Source organism: Balaenoptera ricei, chromosome 8, assembly GCF_028023285.1.
Source record: "Balaenoptera ricei isolate mBalRic1 chromosome 8, mBalRic1.hap2, whole genome shotgun sequence".
Taxonomy (NCBI): domain Eukaryota; kingdom Metazoa; phylum Chordata; class Mammalia; order Artiodactyla; family Balaenopteridae; genus Balaenoptera; species Balaenoptera ricei.
Genome location: NC_082646.1, coordinates 25,855,760 through 25,869,003, shown reverse-complemented (window position 1 = coordinate 25,869,003; position 13,244 = coordinate 25,855,760). Strand labels below are relative to the sequence as shown.

The following is a 13,244-nucleotide window of genomic DNA, read 5'->3' as shown; positions in this document are numbered from 1 at the left end:
AAGCCTGTGCTCCGCAACAAGAGAGGCTGCGATAGTGAGAGGCCTGAGCACCGCGATGAAGAGTTGGCCCCCTCTTGCCACAACTAGAGAAAGCCCTTGCACAGAAACAAAGACACAACACAGCCATAAATAAATTAATTAATTAATTTAAAAAAAAATCTAGAAACAATAAATGGTGGAAAGAGTGTGGTGAAAAGTGAAGCCTCCTCCACTGTTGGTGGGAATGCAAACTGATACAACCACTATGGAGAACAGTATGGAGGTTCCTTAAAAAACTAAAAATAGAACTATCCTATGACCCAGCAATCCCAATACTGGGCATATACCCTGAGAAAACCATAAGTCAAAAAGAGACATGCACCACAATGTTCATTGCAGCACTATTTACAATAGCCAGGACATGTAACCAACCTAAATGTCCATTGACAGATGAATGGATAAAGAACATGTGGCACATATATACAATGGAATATTACTCAGCCATAAAAAGAAATGAAATTGAGTTATTTGTAGTGAGGTGGATGGACCTAGAGTCTGTCATACAGAGTGAAGCAAGTCAGAAAGAGAAAAATAAATACCGTATGATAACACATATATGTGGAATCTAAAGGGAAAAAAAATGGTACTGATGAACCTAGTGGCAAGGCAGGAATAAATACGTAGACATAGAGAATGGACTTGAGGACATGGGGGAGGGGAGGGGGAAGCTGGGGTGAAGTGAGAGTAGCATCGACATGTATACACTACCAAATGTAAATAGCTAGTGGGAAGCAGTAGCATAGCACAGGGAGATCAGGTAGGTGCTTTGCAATGACCCAGAGATGTGAGATAGGGAGGGTGGGAGGGAGGCTCAAGAGGGAAGGGATATGGGGATATAAGTATGCATATGGTTGACTCACTTTGTTGTACAACAGAAACTAACACAGTATTGTGAAGCAATTATACCCCAATAAAGATCTATTAAAAAAATAAAAACTATATACTGGGACTTCCCTGGTGGTCCAGTGGTTAAGACTTCACCTTCCAGTGCAGGAGGTGTGGGTTCGATCCCTGGTCCTGGGGAGCTAAGATCCCACATGCCTTGTGGCCAAAAAACGAAAACATAAAACAGAAGCAATATTGTAACAAATTCAATAAAGACTTTAAAAATGGTCCACATCAGAAAAAAACAACTATATAATGAACTTTTAGGGTGTTGGAGGAACACTTAGGCCCCATTTTTTATATTTCCCTAGGAATGGAGAGAATCTCTATAGGAGTGAAAGTAATAAGAAGAACAAACCTCGCTTTTCTCCATTCCTTCACTTCCAACTCCCCAGGAGAGAAGGCATACCTCAGCTGATTGGTTTGCCTGGAGCCAAACCTGCTTGGGTGAGCCCTTTCCTCTCTCCTTCTCAAATCCCGCTGGTTTGCAGAATCTAATTTATGCTTCCTCATGTCCTCTGTTATAGGGGCAGCCTCTGCCTCTATAGGAAAAGTCTCCAGTTGTACTAGTGTAAAGGACAGTATGTCTAATTCATAGGTGAATTATTAATAAGTCCACTTGGCTACAGATCCAAAGCCATGATCTTCCATGTTTTCTCAGTAGTTAAGTTGACAATCTGATATTCATTTATCTTTCATTTCATTTCTCAATTGGTTACACAGGAGGAAAAAACAAAGATGTTCTTTACTGGTCCCCTAAAGCTACAAGCCAGGATAAGAGGTAAAATTAAAATAAACCAGACAGAGAAGAGCTCTTTTCCCTTCCTGTCCTCATTATTTTTGAAAGCACTTAATAAGAATCCACACATGTAGTTGATAAGATGGTTCTGTCTTATCAAATACACTAGCTCTGTAGTCACAGTATCGACATAATCACAAGCTCAGCAAAAGTTAAAAAGCCAAAGCACTATAGCTAGTGATGGGAACTAAGCAAATGCAAAAAAATACTAGTAAACAGTACTTGCATCCAGGAACAAGATCAGATTTTGAAACAACCTCATATTTTAAAGATTCTTGTAGATTTGAAATTCTGATTTCTCTTTTTTTTTAATTGGAGTATAATTGCTTTACAATGTTGTGTTAGTTTCTGTTGTACAATGCAGTGAATCAGCTATATGTATATCTCCTCCCTCTTTTTTTAAAATAAATTTATTTATTTATTTTATTTTTGGCTGCATTGGGTCTTCGTTGCTGCGCACGGCCTTTCTCTATTTGTGGCGAACGAGAGCTACTCCTCGTTGCGGTACACAGGCTTCTCATTGCAGTGGTTTCTCTTGTTGCGGAGCATGGGCTCTAGGCGTGCAGGATTCAGGAGTTGTAGCACGCAGGCTCAGTAGTTGTGGCGCACGGGCCCAGCTGCTCTGTAGCATGTGGGATCTTCCCGGACCAGGGCTCGAACCCATGTCCCCTGCATTGGCAGGCAGACTGTCAACCACTGAGCCATCAGGGAAGTCCTCTCCTCCCTCTTGGACCTCCCTCCCACCACCCCCATCCCACCCATCTAGGTTGTCACAGAATACCGAGCTGAGCTCCTTGAACTATACAGCAGGTTCCCACTAGCTATCTATTTTACACATGGTAGTGTATTTATGTCAAACCTTATCTCCCAATTCTTCCCATGTTCCCCTCCCCCCGCATGAACACATGTCCGTTCTCTATGTCTACATCTCTATTCCTGCCCTGCAAATAGGTTCATCTGCACCATTTTTCTAGATTCTACATATATGCGTTAATATACGATATTTGTTTTCCTCTTTCTGGCTTACTTCACTCTGTATGACAGACTCTAGGTCCATCCACATCTCTGCGAATTACCCAATTTCATTCCTTTTTATGGCTGAATAATATTCCATTGTACATATGTACCACATCTTGAAATGTCATTGGACATTTTGGTTGTTTCTATGTCCTAGCTACTGTAAACAGTGCTGCAATGAACATTGGGGTACATGTGTCCTTTTCAATTATGGTTTTCTCAGGGTATATGCCCAGTAGTGGGATTGCTGGATCATATGATAGTTCTATTTTTAGTTTTTTAAGGAACCTCCATACTGGTCTCCACAGTGGCTGTATCAGTTTACATTCCCAGCAACAGTGCAAAAGGGTTCCCTTTTCTCCACACCCTCTCCAGCATTTATTGCTTGTAGATTTTTTGATGATGGCCATTCTGACCAATGTGAGGTGATACCTCATTGTAGTTTTGACTTGCATTTCTCTAATAATTACAGATGTTGAGCATCTTTTCAAGTGCCTCTAGGCCATCTGTATGTCTTCTTTGGTGAAATGTCTATTTAGGTCTTCTGCCCATTTTTTAATTGGGTTGTTTATTTTTTTGATATTGAGCTGCATGAGCTGTTTGTATATTTTGGAGATTAAGCCTTTGTCCGTTGCTTCATTTGCAAATATTTCCTCCCATTCTGAGGTTGTCTTTTCATCTTGTTTATGGTTTCCTTTGCTGTTCAAAAGCTTTTAAGTTGATTTCTATCTAAAATTCTATCTGCAGTTTGCAAGGACTGCTTTAAATCACACTTTTGATAGTTTCTTTAGCAGTTCAAATAAAGTACAACTATTAAAAACAAGTCAGTGGGGCTTCCCTGGTGGCGCAGTGGTTGGGAATCTGCCTGCCAATGCAGGGGTACACGGGTTGGAGCCCTGGTCTGGGAAGATCCCACATGCCGCGGAGCAACTAGGCCCGTGAGTCACAACTACTGCGCCTGCGCGTCTGGAGCTTGTGCTCCGCAACAAGAGAGGCCGTGACAGTGAGAGGCCCGCGCACCACGATGAAGAGGGGCCCCCGCTCGCCGCAACTAGAGAAGGTCCTCGCGCAGAAATGAAGACCCAACACAGCCAAAAATAAATAAATAAATAAATAAATTTTAAAAAACCCAAGTCAATGAATAAACATGAACCTCTTATTCTTCATCTGTAAAGATAAGGACATTACCCTCTACTGCTCAAAGTTGTTGAAGGGACTGAATCATATACTATACGTGAAAAAGTTTATCACAATTCCAGACACATTTTACTTTTCTTTTATCTATAGCCTGCAGCTACTATCTTTAGCCACTAGATGGCAATGCTGCTACAGTAAATTATTGCAAAATGGAAGTCTGGATTTTATTTAACTTCTAAAAGTAAAATGTGTAAAAATTAACTTACAGGACTTTTCCTGGCATCTGATGAACTGATAGATAAAACTTTGGACACCTAAAAGAAGAGACTGTGATAATTTCACACTCTGTAAGAAATGAAACTGCTAATGGTGCCTTTACATTTCATTTTTAAATCTTAATTCAATTGGATTAAGAAACGTGAGAAATCCTACAAAAAGGGCATTGTATAAGGTAAGGCATTTGCTGATAGCTAATAAAAATGTTTGAATATTTACCTCTGCCCCCAAACTGAGAGAAACGATCTCATCCTCAAACGCAGAATGCGTGTCAACATGAGCAGGAATTCCTGAGATGGCAGATAGGATAACAGGTCACTTCATTTTTCCTTTTAGTAGATTTAAGACAACTCTAAATATAGCCTCACAGTATTACAGTGAAAACATCATTTGATAAACAGGAATGTACTGTAATTTTAGTTAAAAGGAAACATTTAAGGTGAATGTGAATAAAATTAAACTAAGTCTAAACTAAAAGTATAACTTCATGTTAACGCACTATAGTGACCTGACTGTAAAATCAAGATTTGAGAGTCACTCCTTAACTAGGACATTTACCCAATCCCAGCCCAAGAGGAATTGTGAAAGATAACTAACAAAGTCATTTTGACCTCTGAATACTGGATTCCCAAGTACTTGTAGGACAAAAACAACAGCCAGGTGTGAAGACTAATCTTATCAATAATTAAGAGATGGCTTCTTCCACCAGTCTCTCAATCTATGTTAAATGAGTATCTCTTACTTGAAAGGAACTTTGCTACATGGTGAGAGTACCTAAAGCTAGTAAGACAATCCCTGTCCTCAAGGAGCTTATAGACCAATGGAAAGACAGATAGGTAAATAAGCTATCATAAAACATCCTGATAAATGCAGAGAAGGAAAAAAACCCACAACTCCTGCCATTAATAAAACCCTCAATATCATTTGATTAGTACAAATATCAGATGAAGATGCTGCTAACAAGTGCAAAAAATCAATAACCTAAAGATGTTTTACTAAAATATCATCCTAGAATTGTCTTCCACATTCTCAACAGAAGAGAAAGAAGAGCATGATGATCCAACCAGTTAGCCTTCTTCTATGTACCTGTAAATTATTTGATTTCTTCCATTTTACATGCCTCCTTTGTTTTTAAAGCAATCTTCTCCCTCTCTAAAAAAAAATGTTGAGGGAGAACAAAAGAAAAATCACAAATAGCAACTGTGTCTGTTTACACTTAGAGATGCAAATTCCTCAAGAGACTGAGTGTAGAATTGCAAATGGATTGAAATCAACACAGGTAACAAACATAAGCAAATTAAGAGTCAGTTCCAGCTAAAAAATACTATCTTTGATCTTAGAGAGTTACATAACCCACTTAGTTATGAAATATATGACTGGAATTTTAGAAGAAGAAATATTCACCATGCCCAGGTTCATACTGGTTAACAGTCAGTTGATCAGGTTTATGTTTAATGAAACCTTCCTTCAACCATTTCTCCAAAATGCTATCACAAATGTCCGGAAGACCTGAAACCGGTAATCATAAAGGTGAAACATATTAAAATATTTACTTTGCATATGTTACCCAAGAATGAAAAAACAGTCACTATGATAAAAATAACACAGCTTTTAGTTTAGTGGTCAGATCCAAACATAATAGTAAACTCACAAGCAAAGTAAAATAAAAACAAAATTTTAAGAATCTTTTTAAGTTATTTTATTGATTTTATCAAATAAAATGTACAAAAGAACAATTTTGCAGAGAACAATTTTGGTATTTTGTAAAACAGAAATAAAATGATAAAATTTACTCTATTATATATTGGAAATTAGCCTGACCACTTTCTTTTTTGTTATTTTAAATTATTAATTTACTTTAAATTTAATTATTTTAAATTATTTCTTTTTAAAAAACATGCTTTTCAAAGTGGGACTAACTTACTTTTATTGGAGTCATAAATGTTATTTCATGAGGCAAAGGAAATCTTTAAATAAGATGAAAGTCATAAAAATACAGATAAATTTAACTCCAACAAAGAATTCTACCAAAGGATTAATATCCTGATTATACAGTAAATTCTTATTAATATATTTGACCACCCATTAGAAAAAACTGGTAAAGAAGATGAAAAAGAATTCACAGAAAAGGAAATAAAAATGGTCAACCTCACTAGTAATCAGGTGATTATAAAGTTAGAAGTTTTACAATATCACATGCTGCTAGGGGTAGGGGGAAGGAGGTACACACTTCGTGAGAGTATGTTGGTATAGCTTTTTTAGGGTGCAATTTGTCAGTGTCTATTGACATTTTTAAATGAACATAACTCTGACACAATTCTAATTTAGTAGTTTCCCTTGAGCAACTCTTGCTTTAATGCAGAAAGATGTGTGTACAAAGATCACTACAGCACAACTTGTAAAAGCTAAAAACTAGAAATAACCTAAATGTCTAGCAAAAGGAAATTAACTGAATAAGCTATTATTGAACATTCAATAAAATGAAAACCTATATAAGATCTCTAAGACATACTGTGAAAATGTGGTAATATATGAATATACAATTTATAACATACAATGTAATACTACGTGTTAACACCTATATACATTTACAGGTTATTTGGATGTAAACTCATTTATAAGGATTGAAATAGTATACACTAAACTGTTAACGGTACTACTTCTGAAGAGGGGTATGGGAGTATGGATAGTGTTCAAGAGAAATTAAATTTAGCTTTATTTGTATGTATAACATTTTTAACACAAAACTACACTATTTAGTTAATTAAAATGGTTTAAATTCAATCAACTGTTTCATAAGTTTACCTACAAATGACATATGAAAAATAATCTCAACCATGATATCCTAATATATTAATTTTTTTTCTGTACCAGCCCTTATTATTTATTAACAATTACTGGGTTTCCCTCGTGGTGCAGTGGTTAAGAATCCGCCTGCCAATGCAGGGGACACGGGTTCGACCCCTGTTCCAAGAAGATCCCACATGCCGCGGAGCAACTAAGCCTGTGTGCCACAACTACTGAGCCTGCGCTCTAGAGCCCACGAGCCACAACTACTGAGCCCATGTGCCACAACTAGTGAAGCATATGCACCTAGAGCCCATGCTCCGCAACAAAAGCCACCGCAATGAGAAGCCCGTGCACCACAACAAAGAGTAGCCCCAACTCGCCACAACTAGAGAAAGCCTGCATGCAGCAATGAAGACCCAATGCAGCCAAAAATAAATAAATAAAATAAATAAATAAATAAATTTTTTTTTAATGTATAAAAAAAACACAACAATTACTTACCCCCAGGTAATGGCTTATCTTTATCTACATGGTTGTTCTCATAGTGGAATTCATAGCCAAAATGCTTTACTCTTCTGTGTTTTAAGGATTTTTGAACTGTATGAAGAGAAGAGAGTAAACTGTATAGGAGAAAAAGAATTTCATTCCTCATATATTTCAAAGTCAACTTTATGAATAAGGATTGGTTTAGTAATGGTAACTTTTGTTAACTGCTAAATTATTGTCTTTAGTAAAATGAAACATTCTACCTCATAGCTGCTATTCTTTTAAGTCTAAAATTGAAACAAACTTTTAAGGGTTTCACCCAGTCAATCTGAAAGAGCTAAACATGTCCACTGCCACTCACAAGTTTGCTAATGATCTGGAAAAGAGTCAAAGTAACTGATTTGTAAATTTCTCCAGGAGGTTCTTACTACATTATAATGATATGTTACTGAACTGCTGATTCCTCATAGGAAATTTGTCTTAGGGTAGAGAGAACCAAATAAGACAATATAGGGTTGTCCCTGGGTATCCTTGGGGGATTGGTTCCCTCAAATACCAAAATCCAAGGACGATAAAAGTCTCTTACATAAAATAGTGCAGTATTTGCATGTAACCTACATACAACTTTCACATCCTCCAGCATGCTTTAAATCATCTCTAGATTACTTACAATACCTAGTACAATGTAAATGCCATGTAAAATAGTTGTAAATAACAATGTAAATGCTATGTAAATAGTTGCCAAGATGCGGCAAGTTCAAGTTTTGCTTTTTGGAACTTTCTGGAATTTTGCTTTTTTTTCCAAATATTTTCAATCCATGGTTGACGGAATTCATGGATACGGAACAGACGACCAACTGTGTATAAAACAGCTTATAAATGTTAGTTCCACAAATGCTGACTAATAAATATTAATCAGTTTGGAGTTTTAAATTGATACCTATATAAACGTTATTTATTATTAATGCTCTTGAGAATTGTTGGTATGACTTACCTAACATTGTATCCAGGGTACTTTCAGTAATTTTGAGGAAATAGAGTTTTAATAAACCAAAGGAGGATAAGGCATTTTGCAGAAACTTTTAAACACCAGATTTAAAGTTTTACTTACAATTTTGATTGTCTGTATCTTCTGTCCAGTTAACACTTTCCAAAAGCATTTTCTCATCCTCAGAAGAAATAATTTCTTCTATTACCATGAGGCCTGGAGGCAAGGCTTGAAGCCCCAACTCTTTCCACTGTGCTGTGGGAAATGAAATTAAAATAGTCGAAATACAAAACTTAAAGTTCTCATAGACAAATAATTCTGTCCAATAGCCATTTATCAGTTCATAAAACCCCAAACCTCATTTTTAGAAATAAGAATGCTGAAAGGCACACAACATATTAAAAACAGAAAAATAAAGGCCAAGATAAAAATTATGGTACATTTTATCCACTGCAATTACCAATAGCAAATAGAACAGTATTTACTTAAATATTTTGTTTGAACACGATTAAGCCACTTTTTAAATCTCACTAAGAAAAAAGGTTTCTCATAATATCTACAGTATGCACCTCCATAAACAAACTAGATTCTAAATACTGAATACAAAAATTTAAATACTCATTTTTGCTCCTATGGTCAAGTAATAGAAAAGTGTAAAACAACAGTATGGTGGTTTCTTAAAAAACTAAATATAGAGTTGTCATATGACTCAGCAATCCCACTCCTGGACATACATCAGGACAAAACTATAATTCAAAAAGATACATGCACCCCAATGTTCATAGCAGCACTATTTACAATAGCCAAGACATGGAAGCGACATAAATGTCCACTGACAGATGAATGGATAAAGAAGATGTGGTAAATACACACATACACACACACACACACACACAATGGAATACTACTACTCAGCCATAAAAAAGAATGAAATAATGCCATTTGCAGCAACATGGAAGCACCTAGAGATTATAATACTAAGGGAAGTAAGTGAGAAAGAGAAAGACAAATACCATATGATATCACTTATATGTGGAATCCAAAATATGACACAAATGAAACAGACTCACAGACATAGAGAATGCACTTGTGGTTGGTTGCCAAGGGGGCTGGGCAGTGGGAGAGGGATGGTTTTGGGAGTTTGGGATTAGCAGATGCAAACTATTATATATAGAATGGATAAACAACAAGGTCCTACTATAGCACAGGGAACTATATTCAATATCCTGTAGTAAACTATTATGGAAAAGAATATGAGAAAGAATATATATGTGTGTATACATATGTATACACACATATATATTCTTTCTCATATTCTTTTCCATATATATACACATACATATATATATATATAACTGAATCACTTTGCTGTACACCAGACACTAATACAACCTTGTAAATCAACTATACTTCAATAAAAAATGCATAAAAAAATACATCTGGACCTAATACAGGATTTCAAATAAAAAACACTCCAAAACTCATTTCATGCAATTTCTTACAGTGTTCAACATGCTGAATGGGGGAAAACCCAAGGACAATATTTTTTGATTAAGACTTATTCTTACAACATTGTAAAACAACTGTACCCCAATTTAAAAAAAAAAAGACTTATTCCTAAAGCATACAATTTTCAAAAACTGATCACAAACACAAAATACGAAAATAATCTAGTTTTCAAAATCTGAAAGTTTAAGTCAGATTTAAAATTAAGTACATATAGGGATTTCCCCAGTAGCGCAGTGGTTAAGAATCCGCCTGCCAATGCAGGGGCCATGGGTTCAATCCCTGGTCCAGGAAGATCCCACATGCTGCAGAGCAACTAAGCCTGTGCGCCACAACTACTGAGCCTGTGCTCTAGAGCCCGCGAGCCACAACTACTAAGCCCACGGGCCACAACTACTGAAGCTGGCGCGCCTAAAACCCATGCTCCACAACAAGAGAAGCCACCACAGTGAGAAGCCCGTGCACCGCAACGAAGAGTAACCCCCACTCACTGCAACTAGAGAAAGTCCACGTGCAGCAACGAAGACACAATTGCAGCCAAAAATAAATAAAAATAAATTTTTAAAGAAATTTTTAAAATTAAGTACCTATAGACACTGAGAATTATAACTTCTAAAATATATCTTTAAAGGAGTTAAAGTTTCCTTTGAAACTTATTTTATAAAACATAAATTTGATCATATTCTACTCACCTACCCACTCCCAGCATATCTAAACAAAACTCTTTAATTGCCTAAATAGGTGGCAAATGAATATAATAGGAGATTAGAAGTCTAAGTCAAAGTTCATCTCAATGTATCTCATTTCCATGGCTCAGTGGTGAAAAGATGTAATAATCCCTGCAGCAATTCTGTAAATCAGTCTGCAAAGCTTTTATTTAAATTAGTTAACTTAATTAATTTAAATAAAATTAAATTTAAAAACCAAACAATCGTGTTGGACAATACAGATATGAAATATGAACATATTTCCATCATCACAGAATGTTCTACTGGACTTCGCCACTCTAAAGCTTTGGGGATCTTTGGTAGCTAAAGCTGCTCCTCCATAATCATGAACCTTGGCACGTAATCATTTGGATCACAATTAATTCCTAAGTGATTAATTGAAAGCTTCTGGGTAGACACTGCAAAATAAATTGGTGATCTAAATCCTCAACAATAAATTTTGAAAGACACAGTTAGATAGCAGGCTTCCAAAATAACATGCATACATAATAAATATATTGTTAGGTTGGTAAGCTATGTCTAAATAACCTCCCTTCAACTACTAGTCCCATGCCTGTACAAACTAGGCACTTAAAGAATGTTTGTTAAACAAAAAGGGGTTGCTTAACTGACGTTCAATTTTGTTTCACAATAACTGAAACTTCCACCTGAGGTATGAAAAGAAAACTCACACAAAAGCAAAAACCATTTTTAAAAAGATACCTGTATGATATACCTTTTTCCACAAAATTCAAGTACAGAATAATCTTTTGTCCTAAGTCATCCACTATTTCTTTTCCATTGAGAGTATCATAGGCTTTCTTGGATTCTTCTACAGTTTTGTATCTTACAAATGAGTAGGGCTTATTAGGTGGCATTAAGAGAGCATCCACCAATCCACACTTCTCTAACACCGGAAGAAGTTGGTTCCTACTCACTCGGTTACCCAAACCACCATTGGCAACAATCAGGCTCTTAAAAAAACAAAAAAAGAAAGTAACATGAGCAATTAATATCAACCTTTTATTAAGATATTGTAAATAATACTGATTTTTAATAGCCTTTTCAGTAAAATATTCATTTCTTAATGACCATACATACAAATTAAAAGATAACTTTCACTGTTCATAAATTTAACAAAATGAAACAGAAAGAGGAGGCAGAGAGAAGAAACAAGGATTTACATAATACTTGCTTTTTTACTAGACACTGTGCTATATGTTTTTACTACTCAATCTTCATTAACATAATCTTCACAACAATCCTACAAAGTGGGTAATATAAGCCCCACTTCATACAGAAAGAAACTAAAAATCAGAAAAATGAGGTTAAGGTGGTGATTAGTTGGAGCTGGGTTTCAAATTTACTTCTGTCAGTTTCCAGAATCCATACTTTTTGATATAACCATTATACAATGTTTACTAAAAACTAAAGGTAAAGGTACTGGCTGGAAGAAAAAAACAATTACAAGTTCTATTGAACATAAAACAGGAAAAATTTCCTCTGTATGTGGGGTTATTCAGTCATTTTGCAATTAATTTTTTTTCCTTTGTAAATATCATGCTTACTTCCTGTCAGTTGCAATCCTGTTCAACTTTACTCAAGGAATTAGGTAGGGGAGGTCTCCTATTTTTATTCTGATGCTTATGGCCTAGTGCCATTATAGTCTCTGTACTTAAAAAACATTCTACACAGCATTAATATCTTTAAACTCTGTAGCATAACAAAAGTAAACAACTGATGGCCTATGCTCATCAGTTTCATCATTTATACCAGGTATTGGCAAAACTTTTCTGAAAAGGGCCAGATAGTAAATATTTTAAGCTTCACAGGTCATATAAGCCTCTGCCACATAGTCTTGTTTTATTCTTAAACAACCCTTAAAAATGTAAAACTCATTCTTAGCTCACAAGCCAGATTTGACCTAAAGACAGTAGTCTGCCAACACCTGATTTATATGAAGCCGGAGTGTAGAACATGTTTTAGCTTCACATGCATAAAATGGGAATATCTAGAACCCTGTTTTAAAAGAATGTAAAACAATTATTATAAAATTGGATAATAAGTAAAGCTCTGTTCTTTTATGGGGCAGCCAATACTTTATATGTATGTAAGTATACACACACACATTAATAAACACATTAATACAATACTATAAGATATGGTATAAAATTTAGTCTCAGATGGCTTGTCCTGGACCTCATTCAGTGAAGTTATAAATTAAAGTACCAGAATAGCTTGGTCATATGTAGCCATAATTACAAAAACATTTCCAATATTCCCAAATCTAAGGAACTGCAAAGGTTTTGTAAATGTCAAGGGTCCACTGTCCCATCTAGGAATTGGGGAAAACAGTGAGAGGGGACTTGAGGAATACTAAGGGTCCTCAAAAATGCTATCCAAGTGATTTGTGGGCAATGCTAAAGGTAAACCACACAAAAATGAGTGCAATGGTAGAGGGAAGGGAGGAACTTATTTATTATTACATGTGAGTTACATAATATAATGAAATGCTTAATTTAATAAATAGTTGTTCGGCCAAGCAATTTTTCCAGTAATAGGAAGAAGAGAATTCATACTTTAAGTTATCTTCAGTCCTGATAATCTGAGGTTA

At 35.7% G+C, this 13,244-nt stretch overlaps 1 protein-coding gene across 1 annotated transcript in view; it reads right to left on the bottom strand.

Moving 5' to 3' along the window:
• ALKBH8 (alkB homolog 8, tRNA methyltransferase) overlaps nt 1-13,244 on the bottom strand; it is a 73,549-nt gene that overhangs the window by 45,392 nt on the left and 14,913 nt on the right. The window contains exons 3-7 of the mRNA XM_059929344.1: nt 11,367-11,604; nt 8,541-8,672; nt 7,445-7,540; nt 5,558-5,662; nt 4,373-4,443 (exon numbers count right to left, since the gene is read on the bottom strand). Coding sequence (XP_059785327.1) covers nt 4,373-4,443; nt 5,558-5,662; nt 7,445-7,540; nt 8,541-8,672; nt 11,367-11,604 — 642 coding nt within the window. The remainder of the gene's footprint in view (nt 1-4,372; nt 4,444-5,557; nt 5,663-7,444; nt 7,541-8,540; nt 8,673-11,366; nt 11,605-13,244) is intronic.